The sequence below is a fragment of the Chenopodium album genome, chromosome 14, assembly GCF_948465745.1.
Source record: "Chenopodium album chromosome 14, dcCheAlbu1.1, whole genome shotgun sequence".
NCBI lineage: Eukaryota > Viridiplantae > Streptophyta > Magnoliopsida > Caryophyllales > Amaranthaceae > Chenopodium > Chenopodium album.
The window spans coordinates 48,514,437-48,537,138 of record NC_137847.1 but is presented as its reverse complement, the minus strand read 5'-3'; the positions used below and the strand labels follow the sequence as shown (position 1 = coordinate 48,537,138).

At 33.9% G+C, this 22,702-nt stretch overlaps 2 protein-coding genes across 5 annotated transcripts; both read left to right on the top strand.

Annotated features, from left to right (window-relative positions):
- Positions 1 to 6,208: 6,208 nt before the first annotated feature.
- Positions 6,209 to 10,159, top strand: LOC145577397 (serine/threonine/tyrosine-protein kinase HT1-like). Its single transcript, XM_081634815.1, has 4 exons — positions 6,209 to 6,362; positions 6,809 to 7,805; positions 8,202 to 8,657; positions 9,662 to 10,159. Exons 2-4 carry the CDS (start codon positions 7,068 to 7,070, stop codon positions 9,932 to 9,934), a joined length of 1,467 nt encoding a protein of 488 aa, XP_081490941.1. The 5' UTR covers positions 6,209 to 6,362; positions 6,809 to 7,067; the 3' UTR covers positions 9,935 to 10,159.
- A 10,358-nt stretch (positions 10,160 to 20,517) lies between these two features.
- Positions 20,518 to 22,475, top strand: LOC145579405 (transcription factor bHLH162-like). Of its 4 annotated transcripts, none has more exons than XM_081636653.1 (3): positions 20,518 to 20,733; positions 21,502 to 21,858; positions 22,162 to 22,475. In XM_081636653.1, the coding sequence occupies exons 1-3, from the start codon at positions 20,590 to 20,592 to the stop codon at positions 22,198 to 22,200; spliced, it is 540 nt and encodes a 179-aa protein (XP_081492779.1). In that variant the 5' UTR covers positions 20,518 to 20,589; the 3' UTR covers positions 22,201 to 22,475. The 4 variants fall into 4 exon arrangements, with proteins under 4 accessions (XP_081492779.1, XP_081492778.1, XP_081492780.1 ...); XM_081636652.1 differs by having other exon boundaries at positions 22,146 to 22,475; XM_081636654.1 differs by having other exon boundaries at positions 21,502 to 21,872; positions 22,146 to 22,176.
- The last annotated feature ends 227 nt before the right edge of the window (positions 22,476 to 22,702 follow it).

Below are 22,702 nucleotides of genomic sequence, written 5' to 3'. Positions count from 1 at the left end.
AGTAAACATGAAATGTGATATAGCTTAGTAATAAACATTGAATGTGATATTTTGAGGTTGCATGTCAAGTTCTTGTATAACTTATATTTACATGTTTTAAAATTTAATATATGACATAAAAGGTCAAGACTATAAGTCTATAATGCATCACATTATATAAAACCTTTATTTTAACTCTTTTTAATATACTTTGTATAGATGGCGGGATTTGAGAGCAATAAATACTTCGTAATCTATAGTAGTCGATGACATAAAAGTTTAACTGTTTCAACAACATTTAGATATTTATTAAAGCAATCATAATTACATACATTTGATTTGTTCATTCCATGACAAAGACGCAATCTTAATCTATCATTCACGGAATTTGGAAGCATATTTGCGCCTTACCAGAGGAATTAGATATATGCAATTTAAGCGTCTTTTTCTCCTGACTTCATGTTTATTAGGCTCAGCCGCTCAGCCCCCCCTATTTTCGTGGGGGACCCTTATTCCACTTTCCCTTCAAATATTTCATCATTTTGATGCTTACAATTGGATATTCCTTCATATTCCCGTTTTATTTTGTGACATAAATTCTACTTTTCCCTTCTTTTTTTCCCCTCTCTCTAATAATAGTGGGTGAGGCTCGTATACAAGGGATGACAATAGGGCGAGGGACCTAAATATTAGGTCTCCTAAGTAAAGAGTGTCATTTTGATTAGCTTGTTTGCTAATTTATAATTTAGATTATTTAAGTATGTAATTATATAATAGTATAAAATTATAAAAGTTGGTATTATAATATCTCCTTCATTATACGGTTTTACTATGCAATCGAATATTATATCATTATTTGACACATGGGCCCCACATTCGTCCACTACTAGTCCTGATTAAGTCGAGCACAAGATTGTTTGTTAGCACAATATGTTTACCTTATTCACATGTTATGCACTTATGCACGGTGGTTTATCTCATAATGCCAGATAATACCTCCGTTTTTTTTAGGTGACACGTTTTGACTTTAACACTATTTACACACTTCTCTTTGGCCGTGTTTTGTGCTTTATATGTAATGAAAAATATAGTTATGTGGGATTTTGTTAGATTCATCACAATATATATTATCAAAATATCAACTTTTCATAATTTTTGCTTATCGGTAATTAAAGATATAAATGGTTAAAGTTATGTACTGGCAGACGTGACTAAAAAAACGTGTCAACTGAAAAGAAACGGAGGAAATATCATATTAGATCATGTCAACCTTCGTATTTATGGGCTAGGTTTTGGGAGGTAAAGAGAAGAGCTGAGGTAGGAGAGAATCCAACCTTTAAATACCCTTACAATGGAATAATAATTTAGTCCAAGAGTAAATTTTTTATGAAGTGAGCCGAGTCTTATTTAACGGATTTTCTATCATACTAATTGACCAAAATAATAAAAGTTGAGCCAATTAATTAATAAGAAAGGGTTTAATTTCACATATAACTAGTGGGTGACCCGGACGTTGCACCGGGTTACCACTTTGATTAAATTGTTTTTTTTATGAAATATATGATCATCTTTTTTGACAAAATGAAATATATTATCATCGATTATGTATGTTATGCATAAATGTTAAAAATAATTTTACTAATTGATAAAGAGTATAGAAAGATAATTTTTAACACCTTATTGTTTGTGAAATGTTGATTTTTTTCCTCTTATTTTTTTTTTCAAATTGCTTATCTCGTATTTCCCTTTTAATTGATGCATGTCATTTATAGTTATATTTATATGTATAGATGGCATCAATTATTATTGGCTAAGATGGTAAGAAAGTAGATCTTGTTTCCTTGAGGTCTAGTGTTCGAAATCCATCAATGACTTTTTAATAATAGTTGGAATGATTTGTTAATTGGTAATGACGTGTCATTAAGTGATGATGTGGCACAATACTATAAGAGGGGAATGACGTGGCACATAAACGATTTTAGATAAAAAATAAAATAGAAGAATTAAATGAGTTTATACTCCATTGTCCTTATTTTATTTTATGCCATTATGAAATTTTAAATTACTCGGACTCTTCATTTCATCTGAACTACCTGTGTCAGACCCTTGATACTCAGATATGGGTTGTAACTTATAAGACACTTGGACACTTTTTTTTTTTTTTAAGAGTTCAAAATCATGAATTTTTCCCACAAAACAGTCGAGTCGGACACTTGATCACGTACCCGTGTCGAATATGGATAACCGTGTCATTGACAAAGATGAACATATAAAATTGGATTTAAACATGGAATTATTGAGGATTACAATGTTTACACTTGTAAAAAAAAAAAGGGTGACCTAGAGAGAAAGTACATTGTTTGGCTCTTTGCACCTCACATTAGACAGTAGTCACAATCTTATGTTGTGTGATCAAACTCCGGTTGAAAATATTGATAGGATGAAAAAGCCCCTACCCTCTTTTTTTTTTTTTTTATTCAAATGAATATGCTTACATCCAAAGAAGAAAAAGAACGAAAATAGAGAACAAAACACACGCACACAAAGCTAGAAAAGAAGAGACAAACTACCAATGGAGGGATTAGATGTGGCAAAGCCACACCTCGAATATCCTCTTCTAAGATACGACTAAGTTCCACCATAACATTATTATTAAAAGAATCTAATCGAGAGTCCTGAATGACTCCATGGTTAGCCAACCAATCCGCCGCTCTATTGCCTTCTCTGAAAACGTGCACGACTTTTACTTATCATCGATCATCATTGAGTAGCTTGAGGCATTGCCGAATGTCATGGATGTTTTCACCATAAGCCACTTTTTGGGTGTGTAATGCGTGAACACGGGCTTGATTGTCAAGCTGAACTTTGAGCTTATCAATTTGCAAATTTCGTGCTATCTCCAATCCCCTTACAAGAGCTAGTACTTCAGCTCTAAAGGTAGTACTATACCCAAAATTCGCAGCAAAAGAAGCAATCTGATTTCCTGCATAATCACGAATGATGCCACCACCACCAGCTGGTCCAGGGCACCCTTTGGCTGCTTCATCACAATTTAGTACATACCAGCCATAAGGGGGAGCATGCCAAGTGATATTCGCCGGAACCTTGTATGCTTCTTCTTCTCTGTGTCCTCTAAAGAATCCCAAATTGCTCGACGTGCTTCATCATATCGAACTTGGAGAAAATGCCCCAATATCAATAGGTAATTCATCTCTTCAATTGTACACCTAACAATTTCTCCATCTCCATATCCACCAAACTGCTATGCCAAAAAACATCGGCCATGATTCTTTTCCTTCCAGCCCATCATCCCTAGCATTTTCAATTATCCAGTCTTTGATATTTCCCTGAAAAAATCTATGCATAATAGATTCGTCCACAACCTTTCACCTCACCAATTTTGCAGCAGACAATCCCGAATGATATGCAAGGTGCTTTCCTCCGCAGCACCACAAATGTAGCACTTGGGATTATCTGTCATTCGCCTCTTGAAGAGGTTCAAATTCCCTAACACACGGTCATGCAAGCTAACCACATGAAGGCCCTGATTCTTTGTTGAACTGGAGCTTGCCATACAACATCCCAGCAGTTCTCATCCAGTACATCCGTGTGGTGCTTCATAATTTGAATAGCAGATTTAATTGTAAACTTACCTTTCTCACCATCTTTCCAATAGACAAGATCACCTATCGAAGGGTCAGGCCGCACCTCATAATTATGTAATTTTCTCAAATTACTTTGATCCAAATATGGAGCAAATATGTTCCATCGCCAACCGTGGCCTTCCTCCCACATTTCCCCTACTGTCGAACCAGCTAGTTTAATAGGAAGAGGTTGGGTAACCATGCTGATAAGGGGTTCATCCGTGGCCCACTTATGGTCCCAAAAGAGTGTCTTTTCACCATTGCCCACCGCAACTCTTAAACCTTCACTTAGAGTTTTTTCACTCTTCGTTATCCCACTCCACACATTCGACATACCAACCTTGGGCTCAAACATATCCATGTCACATCGGCCTTTACAATATTTAGCACGCAACACCCTCGACCATAAAACATTGGGCTCCAATAACATCCTCCACCCAAGCTTTGTAAGGAAGGCTGCATTGACTTGCTTTGCCGAGAAAATGCCTATCCCACCCTTTTCAATTGGTCGCTGCAGCACTTCCCAGGAGATCAAGTGAACCTTTGTTTATCTTCGTTCCCTCCCCAAATAAACCTTCAGGTTTTTTTTTGTCAATTTCTTCACACACCGACCTTGGGATTTTGGCCGATTGCATTGTGTGCAGTGCCATTGTCGAGAGAGAAGATTTGGCGAGAATAATGCGACCAGCCAAAGAAAGATATTTTGTCTTCCATCCGGAAAGCCGTCTATCTATATTTTCACATAGATGATTAAAAGTTTCTTTCGTGACTCAACTTGTAAGTGTAGGCATGCCTAGATACATCCCAAGATCTGTGGTTGCTTCCATTTATAATGCTGTGCTAATTGACTACTGCTGCTCCTCATCCACGTTTGCCGAGAAATACACTCTAGACTTAGCAAGGCTAATTTTTTGCCCTGAAACTTGACAGAACCGATCTAAGCAAGCATGAATATTTTCTGCCTGTTCAACAGTAGCTTCGACAAATAGGATTATGTTGTCGGCAAAAAATAGATTGGATAATGTTGGACCATCACGACTCGCATAAATAGGCTTCCACTTTTTTTGAATAATCGATTCTTCAATCACTTGATAGAACCATTTTATGCACATCACAAAAAGATATGGTGATAGCGGATCACCGTGGCGAATTCCTCTACTTTGTTTAAAACTTTTTGAGGGTTCACTATTCCAAAGAACTTGCAAAGAAGCCGTTGAGAAACACTCCATAATTACTTCAATCATGAAAATCGGGAGATTCATTTGTACCATCGTGTCCCTAATGAAAGACCATCTTAATCTGTCATACGCCTTCTCGAAGTCAATTTTAATTGTCATGTACCCTTTCTTCCCTTGTTTTCTCCGCATTGTATGAATCACCTCTTGAACTATCACTATGTTATCAGTGATTTGTCGACCTAGAACGAAGCTAGCCTGTGTGTTCGATATCAAGTGAGGAAGCACCGGTTTAAGTCTGTTGACAATCACCTTGGTGACCACTTTGTATGCAACATTACAAAGTCCTATCGGCCGAAAGTGAGAAGCGAGCTCTGGATTGTCAATCTTCGGAAGTAAAGCAATGAAGGTCTCATCGAGTTGCTCAGGAAGCCCTTTTCCCTCTAGGATAGGCATTATGGTTTCATACACTGTATTTGCCACAACATCCCAATTCTTTTGATAAAATAAGGCTTGGAACCCTTCTGGACCCGGGGCTTTTAACGATCCCATTTCTTTTATCACTTCATCAATCTCCAACCTTGAATAAGGTCGAACTAAACTGCTCCAGTCTTGAGGGGATAATTCGGGAAAAATATCTTATGGCACATCGAAGATAGTAGGCTCATTCTCCTCTATAAACAGCTTAGAGAAATATTGAACAATGTGGTTTTGAATTTCAATCCCCTAACCTTCTTCTTTATACAATTTTCAATCGGGTCAAAATATTTAGTGAAAGATACAAAATAAATAAATACTCCTTGCGTTTTTAAATACTTGCTCCATTTCTATTTTTTGCACTATTTATTTGTGCTACTTTGACTAAAGTTTGTGATTTATAAATAAGAAAAGATATAGTCTTGTAGGTACTTGTTAGAATCATCTCAATGAATAGATTATTAATTTTCAATTGTTAAAATTTATAATTATTGATAATTAAAAATATTATTGATCAAAGATTAGCATCGACATACGTGCTCAAGAGAAATGGAGCAAGTATTTAAAAATGGAGGGAGTAAAGAATTTACATCAAAACCTATTCAATAAAATATAAATTTCATGAGAAACTATTTAATAAAAAACGTGGTAAGAAATTAAAGTAAAATGTTTTAAGCTACTATCTGAGGCCGAATTATTATTGTTGACTTGAATTCTACCAATTTACCATTGACCAAATTTTTCCACATCTACGGTCTGTATTTCTTCTTCTTACCACATTTGAGGAAAAAAAAAAAGAAAAAAAAAAAAATTCAAATATGGAGTACTGTACTTCAATATTGACATTTGTCGCTTTCCTTAGCATCGTATACAATTCGTATGCTATTAAAGGACACTTTTTATCAATTTAAAAAAGTTATATAAAGCTTTAAGGACACCTTGCTCATACTTTTCAGAATTTTGGGAGATTAATTTCTCCTTCATTCTCCTGTCCTTCATCCTCTCTAATTATTGTTTGAAGAGGAGAGAGAAAAATTTCAAAATTCAAAAACATTATGCTTTTGACTTTCTCCTAACTACCCTTCTGGTATGTAATTCCTTTTGATTCATATTTTATTTTCGATTCATTTTTGCTAATTTTTTTTTCTTAATCTCATTTATGGTTTCTGGGTCTTTCTTATTTTTAATATTAATATTACATTATTTGTTGTTGCTGTTGATGATGCTATTCTTCATTGATTTCTCGCAATAATTTGCCATTTTTATTGTTTTTTTTTAAATTTTTTTTTTGGGTTGTTTATGATTTTCGATAATTTATCTTAATTATGTCTTTCTTTGTTTGTTTGATTGCTAATTTAGTCGTCTATAGCTGTCGTTTTCTAGGTTTTAATTGAATTGTTTATGCATCTTATCTGAGTTGGGATTTTAAAGGGCTTTTAGGAATGGTGTTATTTGACTTTTAGTTTTGATTTTTCTTTGTGAAAGTAGTTTTCTTTTTGTGGGTGTTAAATTGTTTCTTGTCAATAATCGCAGGCTTAAGATTTCTGAAATTCGATTCGATTCGATTTTCGAAGATTAGTTGGTTTCTGGGTATTCAGAAATTCTGGGCTTGAAGCTCTATTTTGGTTTGTATATACATAGTGTAATGAGGTTGATGGATGTGGTTTTGGGTTCCGGTGTTGATAGTTTGGGGTTTATGTTTTGATGGAGGAGTTTGTATATTTGGGTGCGAGTAGATTTTTGATCATCACATTTTGTAGTTTTTAAGGGTTTTGATTTTGTGGGAGGCCAAATGGATGAAGAGTCTTCTTCCTGGATTAGGAGAGCAAAGTACTCGCACACCGTGTGTCATCGACTTGATTCATCTAAATTGGCCTCCGTTCCATTAAGATTTCGTACAGTTGAAATCCCGAAATTTAAGCCTAAGGAGCCTGATACCACCCCTGTACGCAAGGTTGGAGAGCCTTATCAGCCTCAGATTCAAAAGAATCCGTTGACAAATAAGCAAAGATCTGTATCACCTCTGCCGGAAACTTTTGTTTCTGATACATTTAAGGAAGCTCGGTTGGAGAAAAAGAGATCGTCTACTCCTCTTCCGAGAAGGAAGGAGTCTGATAAGAAAACAATTGATTTTCCTTTTAGTTTTGATTCTCAAGACGGCAGGAAATCCAATGGGAGGAATACTAGTCCATTGAGGAGTTTCTCTCCTATGAAAAGTTTTGGTAGATTGAAGCAGAGGAAGGATTCTGGTTGGGCAAAGTACTTTGATCATGGAGGGGGAAAAGTTACATCTGTAGAAGCTGCTGATGATTACATGGTCGATCTTTCACAATTATTTCTTGGGCTTAGGTTTGCTCATGGAGCTCATAGTCGGCTTTACCATGGAATATACAAGGATGAACCTGTTGCTGTGAAAATTATTAGAGTACCAGATGATGACGAAAATGGAAGCTTGGCTTCTCGATTAGAGAAGCAGTTTAATAGAGAAGTTTCTCTTCTATCACGCCTCCACCATCCTAATGTAATTAAGGTAAACTTGCTTTGCTCCATTTGTCACTTTGTAGGATAGGGAGTTTCTTTTTATTTAAGGTATCCTGTATCCATGTTTTTTGTTGCATATTTTCCATTATTTGCAGCTGATTCTTCCTGATTTTAATTTAGAATTGAACTTCGTAGTATTATATTAAGTATATATATGTGTTCATGGGGTTGTTTTCAATCTTTTCATGATTCGCTGTTGGTATCATCCAGGATACGGAGTTTTAATCTTTTTTTTTGGAAGTGATATAAGGATTTTGTTGTTAAATTGTATTGTAGTTGCAAACCATTTACTATATCTCATACTGAATGTGGTGATGACAATAATTTGGCTTCCTTATATAATGAATTATTAATTTATTATCATCTACAATTTTGTTTGTACCAGTTTGTGGCAGCATGTAGGCAACCGCCAGTATTCTGCATCGTTGCCGAATACTTGTCAGAGGGTTCTTTGAGGTCATATTTACACAAGCTTGAAAATGAAACACTTCCTTTACAGAAATTAATCCCTGTAGCACTCGATATTGCTCGTGGAATGGATTATGTGCACTCACAAGGTGTCATTCATCGGGATCTCAAACCTGAAAATGTTTTGATTGATCAATCTTTTCGCATGAAAATTGCTGATTTTGGGATTGCTTGTGAGGAAGTACATTGTGATCCTTTCGCTGATGATCCTGGAACATATCGCTGGATGGCCCCTGAGATGATTAGGCATAAACCTTACGGAAGGAAAGTGGATGTATACAGCTTTGGACTCATGTTATGGGAAATGGTATCAGGAAATATTCCTTATGAGGACATGACCCCTATCCAGGCCGCTTATGCTGTTGTTAATAAGGTTTGTTTGTGATTACTACTTACTAGTCAGTGGTTTTGCTAGTATTTGTTTGCTTGTATATCAAGTTGCATGTCTCTATTATGTGGGAATTTTTGATGGATCCAACTTGCTTAATTTCCACTTATTTACAATTAATATTAAATGTTAATGGTAAGATACGCTACCATGCCACATGTCACTCTTAGTCGGCTTCAATTTCAAAGATAATCCCTTTTCAGTTAAAAAAACGTGTCTAATAAGATAAGAATCATATGCTTTGGTCAGAGGTGTGAAGAACTTACCATCTAATTTACAACAAATTTATGTTTATTAAACCACCTTAACCTCTAATATCTTGTATCTAAAGGCGAGAGAAACTTCTCAAATTAGAAGAAAAAAAAATCATCTAAACAATGTTTAACTTTTATGCAAATAATTATTTTTTAATGTATATTCTCTTATGTATTAAATTTCATTTCTTATCAACAATTAGATCAATTTAACAATATTGACCTCATATTATCTGCATTGGCCTAGAGCATCACCTTGGCTGATAATTAGTTTGAGATTATGCTTTAAAATTGATTTTTCTTAAGTTTATGTTAACCTATTATCCCCTGTTGAAATTCAATTTTAAGTGGTTTCATTGTAATTTGAATGTACTAGCTTACACTGTTACAAGTCTCTACTCTCAAATGATTTTGTTAAGTGTAATATAACTAGGCTGCAAGCTGTGCAAATATAATTTTTTTTTTCCTCTTTCCGATTTTGTATCACATACTTGATTCAGGAGGCAAGCAATCTTGGTGACTTGGTGTTTTTCCAAAATTCAAAGCTATCTCATACCTTGGACTGAGGAATTGAGGATAGTATTGTTGTCTATAATGAAAGCAATTGATGTTGATATTTAGCTACAAGTTTGCAGATTAGTCTTTTAGAACTGTTGTCAGTGTCTTCCTTTTTAAATCTTGTAAATAATATGCACAAGTAGCTTATATCTGACCCAAAACCATCCGAGATTGCAGAATTTGCGGCCTGCTTTCCCAAAGAGCTGTCCTCCTGCCATGAGAGCTTTGATTGAACAATGCTGGTCTGCACAGCCAGAGAAGAGGCCTGAGTTTTGGCAGGTCGTGAAAGTTCTTGAACAGTTTGAATCTTCACTTGCCCATGATGGGACCTTGAAGTCAGTACAGAATTCTATTTTTCAAGATCATAGGAAGGGATTTCTTCATTGGATACAAAAGCTTGGTCCCCCTCATTCTCATTCCAAGTCAATGCCTAAACCTAAGTTCAACTGATTCTCCTTATGGCCTTGCTTTTGTAGTTCAATCAGATTACCTTGTAATTAATAGGCTTATTTTTAGTCTTTGTTGGTTGTATTACTATTTCACATCAATGCAAGTGGAGTCAATAGAATAGTGGGCATGCTCTGAGTTTGAACGCTTCTTTTACACACTACATGAGTACATGCACAGCAATATACATTTAAATATTGAAAAAGAGGTGGTTGGTTTTGATTGCAACATCATTAGTTTTTGTGGGGCATAATTTCGGATTGGCCTTTAAAAATAGAAATATATTTTCATTTAACTTTTTTTCCATTGGAGATTAGTCAATTAGTTATTGGCTGTTACTAGCATGATTGATGAAAGCTTTGTGATCTTAGAAGAGTTGTTGACAGGGGTTATGTTTCAAGCTATTCGATAGCTGATTTGTGCCTGTGTATATTTGAAAAGTTCACATGCCGTTAATATTTGTGTTACATGGAGATCTTGTTTTCAACTTGAATCTATATTTAACACTGAAAGTAACTGTAACTGGAGGAGAAACAGTTGTATCTGAAAGCGCTTGATGAGTGAACGCTTGTTGCTTCAGCCTCACGCATTTGAAGAGTCACTTGAATGTGTAACTAAAGCAGGTAAATCTCCCTTTATTTCTTTAAGAGATCTTTTTGTGTATCTAGAATTCTCCTACTTTCTAAGCCTCTGTTTTTTTCATGTCGGTAATAAGATGTTTAATCACTTGGTCCTCTTATCCTGTTCCTCCTGCAGACATTACTGGACTTTGCTCTGTCCACCAAGTTCACTCAGGTGTGATCTTAAAAAAAGGATGGGTGGCCCTAAAATTCTTTTGCAAGTTCTTCCATTGTTAGTTCTTATACATATAAGGTCTTGATTTGTGCTTTATTGGGCATGATCCTTCATTGAATGAGTGTTAACTGTTTGTTTTTAGAAGAGAAGAGAGGGGGGGGGGGGGGGGGGGGGGGGTGGGGGGTGTTATTGGTAACTTAGCATAATTTGTTTAGCTTGGAGAGAAAGCAAATAGTTAGTTCTAGTTAGTTCTATATATAGAAGAGATCTGTGTAAGGAAGGCATGGAAATATTAAGGAGTGTTTCATTTTATTTTAGTTGTATATGGGAGAAAATTAAGTGTTTTGTAAGCTTGAATATTATAACCTTTTCTGTAATTCTCATACTATCAATCCAATTCATCATCATCTTTTGTTACTTTCTGGCCAAAATCCAGTTCATTACTGAGGTGGTGATTAGACGCATGGCTAATTGCCTGCCTAATTGTTTTGTTGGTATGTGTGTGCGCGTGTGAGAGAGAGTTTTGACATATTACAATTGGGTTTGTAGGAAGACACAAAGGGTTGGATGTAGAATAAAGTTATTCTCCATGTCTTGGGTATCACCTGCTATAGATTTGTTGACATCTGCTGAGCATTTTACTTTTGATTTGTAAATGCATCGCTGGTCCTCTTCTAGGCGCCTCGCATTTTTTCGGACTAGTGGATTACTAAAATCCATCTTTTAGAGCCTGTCTTGATGAGGAGTATCTAATTATCTGTAGGTGGTGTAATCTCATATATACAAGGCTTTAGCAATTTTCAAGTGATTAAATGTATGGTGTTGCTTGCTGTCCTGAACAATAATGCTATGGATTTCCTGTAAAGCTTTAGTTTTATTTTTATTGGCGTCTGATATGCTTTGATATTGCCCTATTCTGCTAGCCTTTGTTGAGCATTGCTGACATGCCTGAGCACAGAGCAATTTGTGCTGGTCCAGTTGTCCTATAATATTGTTGTTTGTGCTGTCATAACCTGATGTGAAGCACTTCTTCTAACATTGTCTAAATAGACATAGATGTGGCCATAATTTGCTCTACAATCTGGCACATCGTAGCCTCAGTGTGCAATTGCTTGCAGTGTGCATCTTTTTCATGAAGATAGAGCATGTACATTTTATTTATATGAATTAACAGATTTAATTAGAGCTGCTTGGTTAACGTTGATTATATTCATGTTATTTTTTATGAATTAACAGAACCAAGAAGGGTTGCTAGAAGTTTTCTATAATTAATGGTCGTCCTGTCCCTGCATGCCTTACATGTCTGGCATCATATGCTGCTTTTATTGCCTTGACTATCTTCAATTCTATGGAGCTTCTGCAATGTGGATTCGTAACTATAGGAAGGTGGAGCATGTAGGTAAGTCGTCTGATTTTTATTTTCAGCATGGCAAAGAACAAACATCTTCTCGTGAATGCCCCCTCTATTTGTGAAAATTGTGATCACCTCTATGGGCGTAGATGCATAGTGCATCTGGAATTTGAGAGCTTCAACTCTCCATTTGGAAAGGGGGTGGGGTTGGGCTGTGTCTAGAAACCACTGTCGATTTGTTTACGTTTTGCCATATTGTCTCAACAATATTCTGTTTTGAGTGGTGTGATTTTATCTTTTGACATTCGAATGGTGTGATATATTTGCGGACATATTACAAACAGGCTCACTAGTAGTTCATTTTCCGATTGCTGTATGTGGTGATATATGTTAATAATTTTGGGATCAAGGGATTATACCCTCTTTTTTTCCTTCTTGTTGGGAAACACCTTTTAATAATTAGTAGCTGGAAGATTTTGGTCATTTTTTTACTGTATGTGTTTTACCAAAACAGTAGATGTCATGGAAGCCATGGTAGGGTTAATGTCTTACTAATGAGTGATGATCCTTATTTTGCAAAGGTCATGCTGATTAATGATTGGCCTTTTGGTAGCTGATCACTTTTGCTGACTACTTTTGTCCAGTAAATTTGCAATCACATATTTAGTTGGCTGATAGTAATGGGCTACTATATCCGTTTCATATTTTTTGCAACTTCTAAATATTTTACATCTCACAAATAATACCCAAAGTTGCAAAAAATATGAAACGGAGGTAGTAAATAAAAACATAAATTTTGGCGTGATCACCTTGTGTTCTGGAGGTTTCAGAAAATACAGGGTACTAGTGTAGTGCGTAACCCCATCTTTGGCCTTTTCTTTGTTGGAGGGAGGGATGACGTGATTGGGATCAATAACCTGTTACGTTGTTGCAGTGATCTTGAAGAGAATTTCCATGAGGACAGGAGTATTAGCTTTCTCCACTTTGAAGGTAATAGGGACATAGTTCTTGATATTTGAGATGGCAAGAGTGGTGTGAAAATGAGTTGTATGATTAGGTTTCGTTGATAGTGGTGGCATGATGGGCGAGGAAGAGAAGAGAGGAGGCGGAGAGATGTAGGTCATGGCGACATGGCTTGAAGAAGATGAGAACTTCCTTTGTTTTTACTTTTAACACATTCGCGGTGAGGGTTGATTTCACAGAGAAGGGTGAACTAGTTGAGTCAAGTAAATGAGGGGTGAAGTAGGTTATGAATTAATAAAAGCAAACTTGTGTATAAAAGTTTTAAAAAATAAAGATCCCTACTAATATAAGGGGGTGTTTGGTTCAAGCATATTAGGTATAAGGTATGGGTTTGGAATGACCAAAACCCATACCTTGTGTTTGTTTCTTGAAATTTCATTTTTCAAACCCAATACCTCAAACCCCCAAGGTATGGGTTTTTGAAACCCAAGGGGGAAGGTGGGTATGGCTCATACCCATACCTTTAGGTTTAAAATTAAAAGGAAAACTATCATTCCTAGATAACAACCAAACACATGAAATCAAGTATCAAGTTCCAACCCCATACCACCCAGGTTTCATTCCTCATTCCAAACCCATACCATTGTTTGAACCAAACGCCCCCTAAATTAGTGCAATTCTTAATTTTTAGTCAAGAGGTTGAACCCAAGTTAGATAAAAAAAATTTTGAATTTAGATTTGTAGTCTAAATTCAATTCAAATCCTATTCAAATTCAAGGTCCATTTATTTTATCTTATTTTAGAAAATTAAGTTTAGATAAAACAGAGCTTTGATCGGATTAGAGATGTCAAAAGATCGGATTCAAATTGGGTAGAGTTTTACCTGCATTCATCCATTATTCTAATCACTCCATCCACATCCATCCATCACCCACTTAATCCTTCATACATATCTGTCAGTCCATCATTTGCAGATGAAACAGATAGAGGCCATAGAGCGGATGATTAATGGATGAGTATTAAAGTGGAAAAAAAAAAAACTCATATAAACTCTAATGTTCGGTTATTTATACAATAATTTTTTTTTATTAATAAAAAAGGAAACAATAACAACATATTGTTTGAAAAATTAATTTGCAAAAAAAAAAAAAAAAAAAAAAGAAAAAGAAAAAAAGTTATTTTCTTGCATATTTCATATCTTATTATTAAATTTCTTATATAAAAAAATTTAATATATGTTTAACGGTGTGTGGATGGTTAGTGGGTGCATTAAAGTATCATCCATGTCCGATCCAAGCTATCACCTGCTTTATCCGTTACCATCTTTTTATCTATTTGATTTGGATTTTCGTCCATTTATTTAAAGCGGGTGAAGTGAATTAACAGATATCTACTTAATATTGCTGCCACCTATTCCCCCCTTGAACACTAGAGGCGTAATAGAAATTTTTTTGGATGGAGTCAATGATATTATCCTAACATGGATAAGATATTATATTATATTATATTACCATCCGATCCATTTCTTAATTGCTTATCATAAACTTTTAAAAAAATCGGGTGTACAATAATTATTGTACATCCACTATAAAGATAGACTAAAGTGATTAAAAGTTACCCCTGAAATGAATAAAAATTACTCCAATATGCATAAAAGTAACCCAATACAAATAAAAATTATCCACACTTTATTAGTATAGAATTACATTTTAAATGAATAAAATTAATTATTAGTAATTGAATGTAATTAAATTACCTTTATAAAATATTTCTTGTTCTCTATTTATATAAAAATTGTATTATGTTTAAAGTTATCCAAAAAAAGACAAAAAGTTACCCTAAAATTAGCTAAAAGTTATCCTTATACTGCTCGATCTACACTAATATTAGTATAAAACGGGTGTATACAAAAGTTTTTCAATGTTTAATACTCCGTATTTAAGACTTGTATCAAATTGGACAATTGATAGTTCATTTTTTCACTATGGATCATAAAAAGTATTTCTTTCGTTTTTTTTAAATGCACCAGTCTTATTTTTGCACTATTCAGTATTCACATATCATTTTTTTTTACCTATTATAAAATAAATAAATGTTATTATATAATACTTTTTACGTTTTTATTTATTTGCAACACAACCCTTTTGCCATGCATTTTGAGGGATATATTAAATTAGGTATATGGATAAATTAATTCACAAAATTATATCATTAATAAGACCAAAGGGATAAGTTGCTAGGTCTAAATTTTATAGCTTAATTCATTATTTTACCTAGTCTAATTACCTCCTCAAAAAGCATGATAAAAGGTGTGTTGTAACTTGCAAGTATTAAAAAACAGAGAAAGTATATCATTAGATTCATCGCAATGTTTACTTTAATATATTTTTGTTACAATTTTTACTAATAAACAACTAAAGATATTATGGTCAAAGTTATGTTTTGGAAAATGTGCCGATCAAGATGATACATTTAAAAAAAAAAATAGAGGAAGTAGAGAAACAAAAAAGTACTATTTCGTAGTAAAAAGGTATTTAAGCCAATATTCTTTATGATTGCTTCAAATGAGTTTGATATACTACTCATAATATCAAGATGCATATTCCTTTTAGGGAGCTCGTATGCTAAGCGTGTTTGGCTAGGATTGGTCTTAGGATGGAGGACCTCCTGGGAAGTCTTCCCAAGATATGCATGAGTCAGGATAAAATGCGACGGATGAACTTGTGTTGGTCTTTTAGGACAGTTATTGGCCCTTGATTTGCATTTCGTGACAATAGGCCTCACCCTAATTTGTTTAGGGTCAGAGTGTTACAAATGGCATTAGTGCAACCCTGTGATCGCGTGCTGATTGTAAATAAGTAATCCTATAGTAATCGCCTAGCGGGGAGAATTTTGGGGCTATTTGGCCGTATCCAGATTGGATGTAACACTTTGGCTACCTAAAGGCCATTAGGCGTACTATTGGGTCCTCAGGATTCCACGCGCAACAAGGGCGTTGCCGTTCTCAAGTGGGAGTGTATGTAAAGTTTCTCATGATTATTTTAAGAGAGTTTGATATACTACTCATACTAACAAAATGCATATTCTTTTTAGAAAGCTCATATTCTAAAATACTTCTCAGTTAAGCGTGATTGACTGGATTGTCTTATGATGGGTGACCCTCTGGGGAAGTTTTCTCAGGGTATGCATGAACGAGGACAAAATTCGTCATAACAACTTTAAGAGTTACAGGAAAATAGTTCCTCCTATTTTGTGAAGACAGTTATTGCTCCTTGATGTGCATTTCGTGATAATATACCTCACCCTATTTTGTTTAGGCTCGAGGTGTTACAAATATATTTAAGAGTTAGGCAAATAGTTCCTCCAACATAGCGTTAGATGCGTTTGATACCAACAACAATTTGGGTCTCGACGACGTGGTATTATTAGGGCTTTATAGAACAGATAAACAAGCCAATGATAGTGGGTTCCAACTTCCAAGATCCAAGACATGTCGAAATAAAGTTCTAAGAATACCCACAACCCACTTAAAGAAAGTTTGTTAAAGAAGAGTACCATTATTCTTATATTTTCTGTTGCCTGCAATTACAATCATATGCTTTGTATTTGATCAATTATTTAAAGTAAGACTTGATTAAAAAAATAATAAAAATATTAAAGTAAGATTTACGAAAAAATTATTAATACTCTTACAACATAAGTAAATGCTTGGAAACGTGGATCATTTAGAACAACACAAACGTTTTTCCGAATAGGATCCCATTAGCATGTTCACCATAACAATTTGACGAAGCTTTTTGTTGTTTACATGTGAGTTGTTCTACATTGAAGAAAGAGCCATAACAATTTGATGAGCTTTATTGTTGTTTACATGCGAGTTGTCTTACATTAAAGAAAGAAAAATGTATTACGTACTTTAAGTTTGAACAATTATATCTACTATCAAGAATTGATTTTTTTCTATAGAATAACTTTTAGGCTTATAAGTGAAACCGAATTCCACTCCTCCATAGGCCATATTTGGATTGTTCATGAGTCATGACATTCGTATGCTCTTTAATCTAACACAATTGATAGAGTATAAAACATATTCCTGGGCCTCAATCATCAGCTTAAACTTTTGGTTGAGTTGGTCCTCTAACATGGTATCGGAGCCAACATGACATAGAGGTCACGGGTTCGAATCTCATCCACCCCTCCTTCAAAGTGGAATTAATTCGCGCCAGGTATGGGTGGGCCTGTGGCCTTTCATGTGAGGGGGAGTGATAGAGTATAAAATATATTCCTAAACCTCAACCATCAGCTTAAAATTTTGGTTGAGTTGGTCCTCTAACAACAACTATGAGGCATTCTCAATCCATACCTAATAGTACGTTTTTCTTGTTCTATGATTGAAGTATCTTCTTTTCTAATTTTTTAAATATTAAATAAAAGTACAAAGTATTTTATCAAAAAAAAAAAAAAGAAAAGAAAGAAAGAAATGTAACAAGGTTATTTAAGATTTTTAATTGGTTAGATGAAAAAAGTAATACTCCTCCGTTTTTTTTAAATGCATTACTTTGATTTTTGCACTATTCACATATTATGGTCGACTTAATTTTTTCACCTCTATAAAATAAATAAATGTTATTATATAATATATCATTAGATTAGTCATAATGTATAGTTTCATAATATAATTTTGTTATAATTTTTACTAATAGACAATTAAAGATAATAATGGTCAAAGTTGGGTCTCGACAAATGTGCCGGTTAAACTGATGCAAATAAAAAATGACAGAGGGAGTACTCCATATATAGATATTCGATAGAATTTTAGAAAGGAGGAGAAAATGTTAGTGCCTTATTGCCCTTAAAAATAATTAGTTTGTCTCTTCATTTTAGTCGATTGATGTATGCAAACTGTAACGATTACGAGTAGATTTTGGTAATCGTAGAAAAAAGAAAACATTTTAAATTAAAATTTAAAACTATCTCTATTTCTTATTATATGCAACGATTTGATATAAAGTGTGAGTTGAAAATATCTAATCGGTGACATTGAAAATATCAATTAGCTTATAAGGATATTTGCTCAATCATCACCTACAATTTCATGTGAGTTTTTTTTTTCTTTTTTTTTTTATTTTTTGAGAAAGATATAAGAAACCAATTTTTTTTTTTATTTTTTTTAGAAATTTACTAGCATATAACTTTTTTTTTTTTTTTTTTTTTTTTTTTTTTTTTTTTTTATACAAGAAGAAGAATATTATCATTAATAAATAGCCATATGTCATCTACAATAATAATAAAGATTTGTAAACCACAGTCTAGAGTAAATGACATAACTTTTACAATCAAAATCATAGCTAATTTGCATATCGGGTATAGCTCACACTCCACCGCTTCAAACTTGACGCGAGTAGTGATTTTTGATGTCTTTGCATCTTTTCAAGTATAGACCTTCGCAATCTGTGCTACTGTTTTAATCATAGAGTTGATGACGAACCCTAAACCCATATGAATATAAATCACCTTCTCAATTATTATTAAAACCCAAAAAATAAAATTCTCATCCATAGATGAGAATCAAAATCCCTGAAAATTGAGAAACTCAAAAAAATTGGGGCAGACTCTTACAAACGGAGAGAAGAAAACAAAACAAATAACAAATAAGCGAATTAAATCAAAGAAAAAGGGTCGAAAATAGTTTAATTTCCGAAAAAATTAAACTATTTACGGCCTAAACGGCTAAGAAAAATAAAAACCCTAGAGAGAGAGGAGAGAGAAGAGGGAGGCGGGGGTGACTTTTTAGTTACAAACATAACTTCACCTAGCCAACGGGCCTGTTTATACAAAAGTGTCTTCATGTGGAACTTACTCGACAAAGAACTTTTAATTTGAAATGTTTCTACCGTATTCATCCTTAAAATGACTATTTATTTTTTTTATAGGTTGATTTTTGTTTAATTTTTTTTGGAAATTTTGTGAAAAACTACCTATTATAGTCCAGAATTTGCGAGAAACTACCTATTAAAAAAATGTTGTAATTAACTACCTAATTTTTGAAAAATGTTGTAATTTACTACCTTAGCTCGGAATATGAAATTATACCAAAATTCTCCGGTGTTGACTTGGTCATGTGACCATTACGTGACACTTAATGACCCCTTTCTTTCCCAAATCAACGTGTCCAATTCAACGTCGGACAATTTTGGTCAAACTTCATATTCCGGCCTAAGGTAGTAAATTACAACATTTTTCAAAAATTAGGCAGTCAATTACAACATTTTTTTTAATAGGTAATTTCTCGCAAATTCTGGACTATAATAGGTAGTTTTTCACAAAATTTCCATTTTTTTTATTAATCAAACTTATTAAAATGATTATTTTTAAAAAGTTTGACTAACAAAATAATAAATAAAAAATCGACCAATGAATTTTCATTTAATTTGCTATCTTAAAAACGTAATATATATTATGATTGGTGTTCAACTAACCTCCAAACAGTATCACCTCGCTCTAGCGTAAGGCGGTAAGGGCTTGGTTGTTTCGATTTAGGGTCATAAATGTTTTTGATGCCTAATTTATCATGAAGTGCGGCCAAATGTCACTCAACTTATTCAAGATTTGACCATAATCAAACTCACACTCTTTGTACCACTAAGCAAGAGTGCACCTTCTCCATTCAATACAAAATCTCTATGATCTTGTGCTTGTTGCACTTGTGTAAACCCTTTGCTACCACAATAAAAGAGGTGTTTGGTTCGTGGAATATAGGTATGAGGTATGAGTTTAGAATGACTAAAATTTATACCATATGTTTGGTTATCAAAAGTATGAATTTTAAATTGAAACTTTAAACTCATGTGGTATGAGGTTTAGAAACCTTGAAAAGGGGTGGGTTTGGCTCATTCCATTCCCTTAGGTATCAAATAAAAGGAGTGAACAATAAAAGATTTCATTCCAAAATTGAGCCAAACACATGGTAATAAGTATCAAGTTCCAATTTGATGTCACCTTAATCTCATTCCTGATTCCAAACTCAAACCACTTTGTGAACAAAATGCCCCCTAAGATTTCTATAATGTTGCTGCCATAAGGTAAGAGCGTGTTTCCGATTTGAGTGTCATAACATTATTGAACTATGATTTTATGTTACAAACTTACAATCCAAACCTATGCTAACTAATTCCAAACCTTTACAAGCTGAATAGTTGAACTCGTCAAGGTATCACATCCCTGATCCCTCAATGTTGTTTAAGTTCGGTCTAGTCTAATGTCATCAACAAAGCTAAGGGACCCTAGCTATAATATCGATAAAATTGTGCTAATATCTATTTATGGTTAGCCCTACCAATCCTTTTTAAACTTTTTGCTTTCTCTAATTCTTTGCCTCTATCTACAATCAATAATATTGCTCCACATTTGTGCTTTCACTATGTCCAGTCCTTTTCTTGCACTCATCAAATAGCTATTATTGGTTGGGATCGGATAACTAAAATTGAATTGGTACATGCACAAGAAATTAGGGCACATATCCCAAATCAATTAGCACTCAAGAACAATCATGGACGCCAAATCATCATCAAAGCCTACCACTCCCACTACAAAAATAGATAGAAAAACCATTGAGAAAAACAGAAGAAACCACATGAAATGCCTTCAGTCCCAACTCAACTCCCTTGTTCATCATGGTGCCTCTTCTTCTAAGGTTCGTTTTCTCTACTCAGTAATTTTATGCTTCGACTAGACTAGTACGGAGTGTTATTAGGAAGAACGGAAACTTTTGTGATGTGAGGTTTTCATGTTTCCGTACGTGTTAGTATTGTCTAGAAATGGATCGGACTTGAGGTTTTTTAGTTTTAATTTTCCAGAAACATTTTCATTTACAACACCCAATCCTTTTTTTTTTTTTTTTTTTAATTAATTAATTTATGTCAAGTTAACAATTATTGAATTTATTGTTGTATACTACCTTCGGTTTTTTTAGTTGATACCATTTGACTTTTACATAATCACAAACTATACTTTGACTACTTTCTGTGATTTATAGTTACGATAAAATATAGTCAAGTGAGATTTTGTTTAAATCGTCTCAATGTGATTTTGAGTAGCTTCTGTGATTTTAGTAGCGTTAACAAGTGTATATAAGAAAGATGTCAATTAAATAAAAATAAAAGAAGTATTATGCACGCTACTTGTTTAAATTTCACTCTCAAGTCTCAATCCACAATGACAAAACTAATTTCGGACAAAAATAGTTTTATCTAACGTACAAAACAAGAGAGATTGTTATATACTCTCGGGTGTACCGTACACCCAACTAAGTCAAGATTAGTTTTGCTCTTCATTTGATGATTAAATGAAAAAAATCATCAAAATGAGAACAAAATACATATGGGTGTACGGTATACCCGGGTGTATATAACAAATTCCACAAAACAAAGGTGACTAATGTGGTTTTTATTTTTCTTCCCAGGTGACCTTAACATTGTCGGATCAACTCGATGAAGCGACGAAATACATTAAGAACTTAGAAGAGAACGTGTCGAATTTGAAGCGAAAGAAGGAGAGTTTGCTTGCTGTTAATGGGAATAATTGTAGTAGTAGTAGCAGCAATAACACTAAGAAAAGAAGTTATTCCTTAAAATCGCCGGTCCAAATTGAGGTACATGAAAAAGAGAAAAATGCTATAGAAGTGATTTTGGTAACTGGTTTGGAATGTCAATTTGTTTTTACGGAAGCCATTCGAATTCTTAATGAAGAACTTGCTGAGATCGTCAATGCTAGTTATTCCGTTGTTGGGATCACTGTTTTTCACAGCATCCATGCCAAGGTACAAGATATATGGTTGATCCCAACCCGTCTTCTTACATTAATCGTGACTTTTGATTATTCCGAATGGTCCGTTTTCTTACTGTAATCCCAACTTTTGATTATTCTGAATGGGGAAGGGAGAATTCGAACTTGTGACTAATCATACACATGCTCTCTTCACCAAAATAAAAAAAATAAAAAAATCATACACATGCTCTTAGTTCTTGTTAATTAGTGATTATTTTAATTATTGTGTTATTGTAGATTAGTAAAATATGTGATTTAATTATTATAATTTAATGATAGTGTTTGTGTAGATTAGGGAGGATGCAACAAGCCATGGAGTCGCAAGGATCACTGAGAGGTTGAAGAAGTATGCCCTTTGATTGATAATCGTAATTTCATGCTCCTACAATTGAAATCAAGAGAGACCAATCACCCACATTTTATTAAATTGGAGCATATTATGTTGTACAACCGATTATATGTATATTAATAAATAGAAGAACTACTTTGATATTTTGCTATGAACAAAAATTATCTTATATTTTACCATTTTCATACAACACTATGAAGGTTTTGATTAGTTGCGATAATATTTATCAATTTAGTGTAAAAGTAAATATTGTTTGAGTCCAGATTCACAGTTAGGCGAATAATAGTCCCTTCAGTTTTTTTATAAGTTAGAGTTGGGATTTTCCACTATTCATGTGTCATTACTCATCATTGACTTAATTTTTTTTATCAATATATAATATTATAAATATAATCATATAATATGTTGTTGGATTTGTCATAATGCCTATTCTTATAAATTAATTTTTTCGTAATTTTACTAACCTATAATTAAAGATATTGAGGGT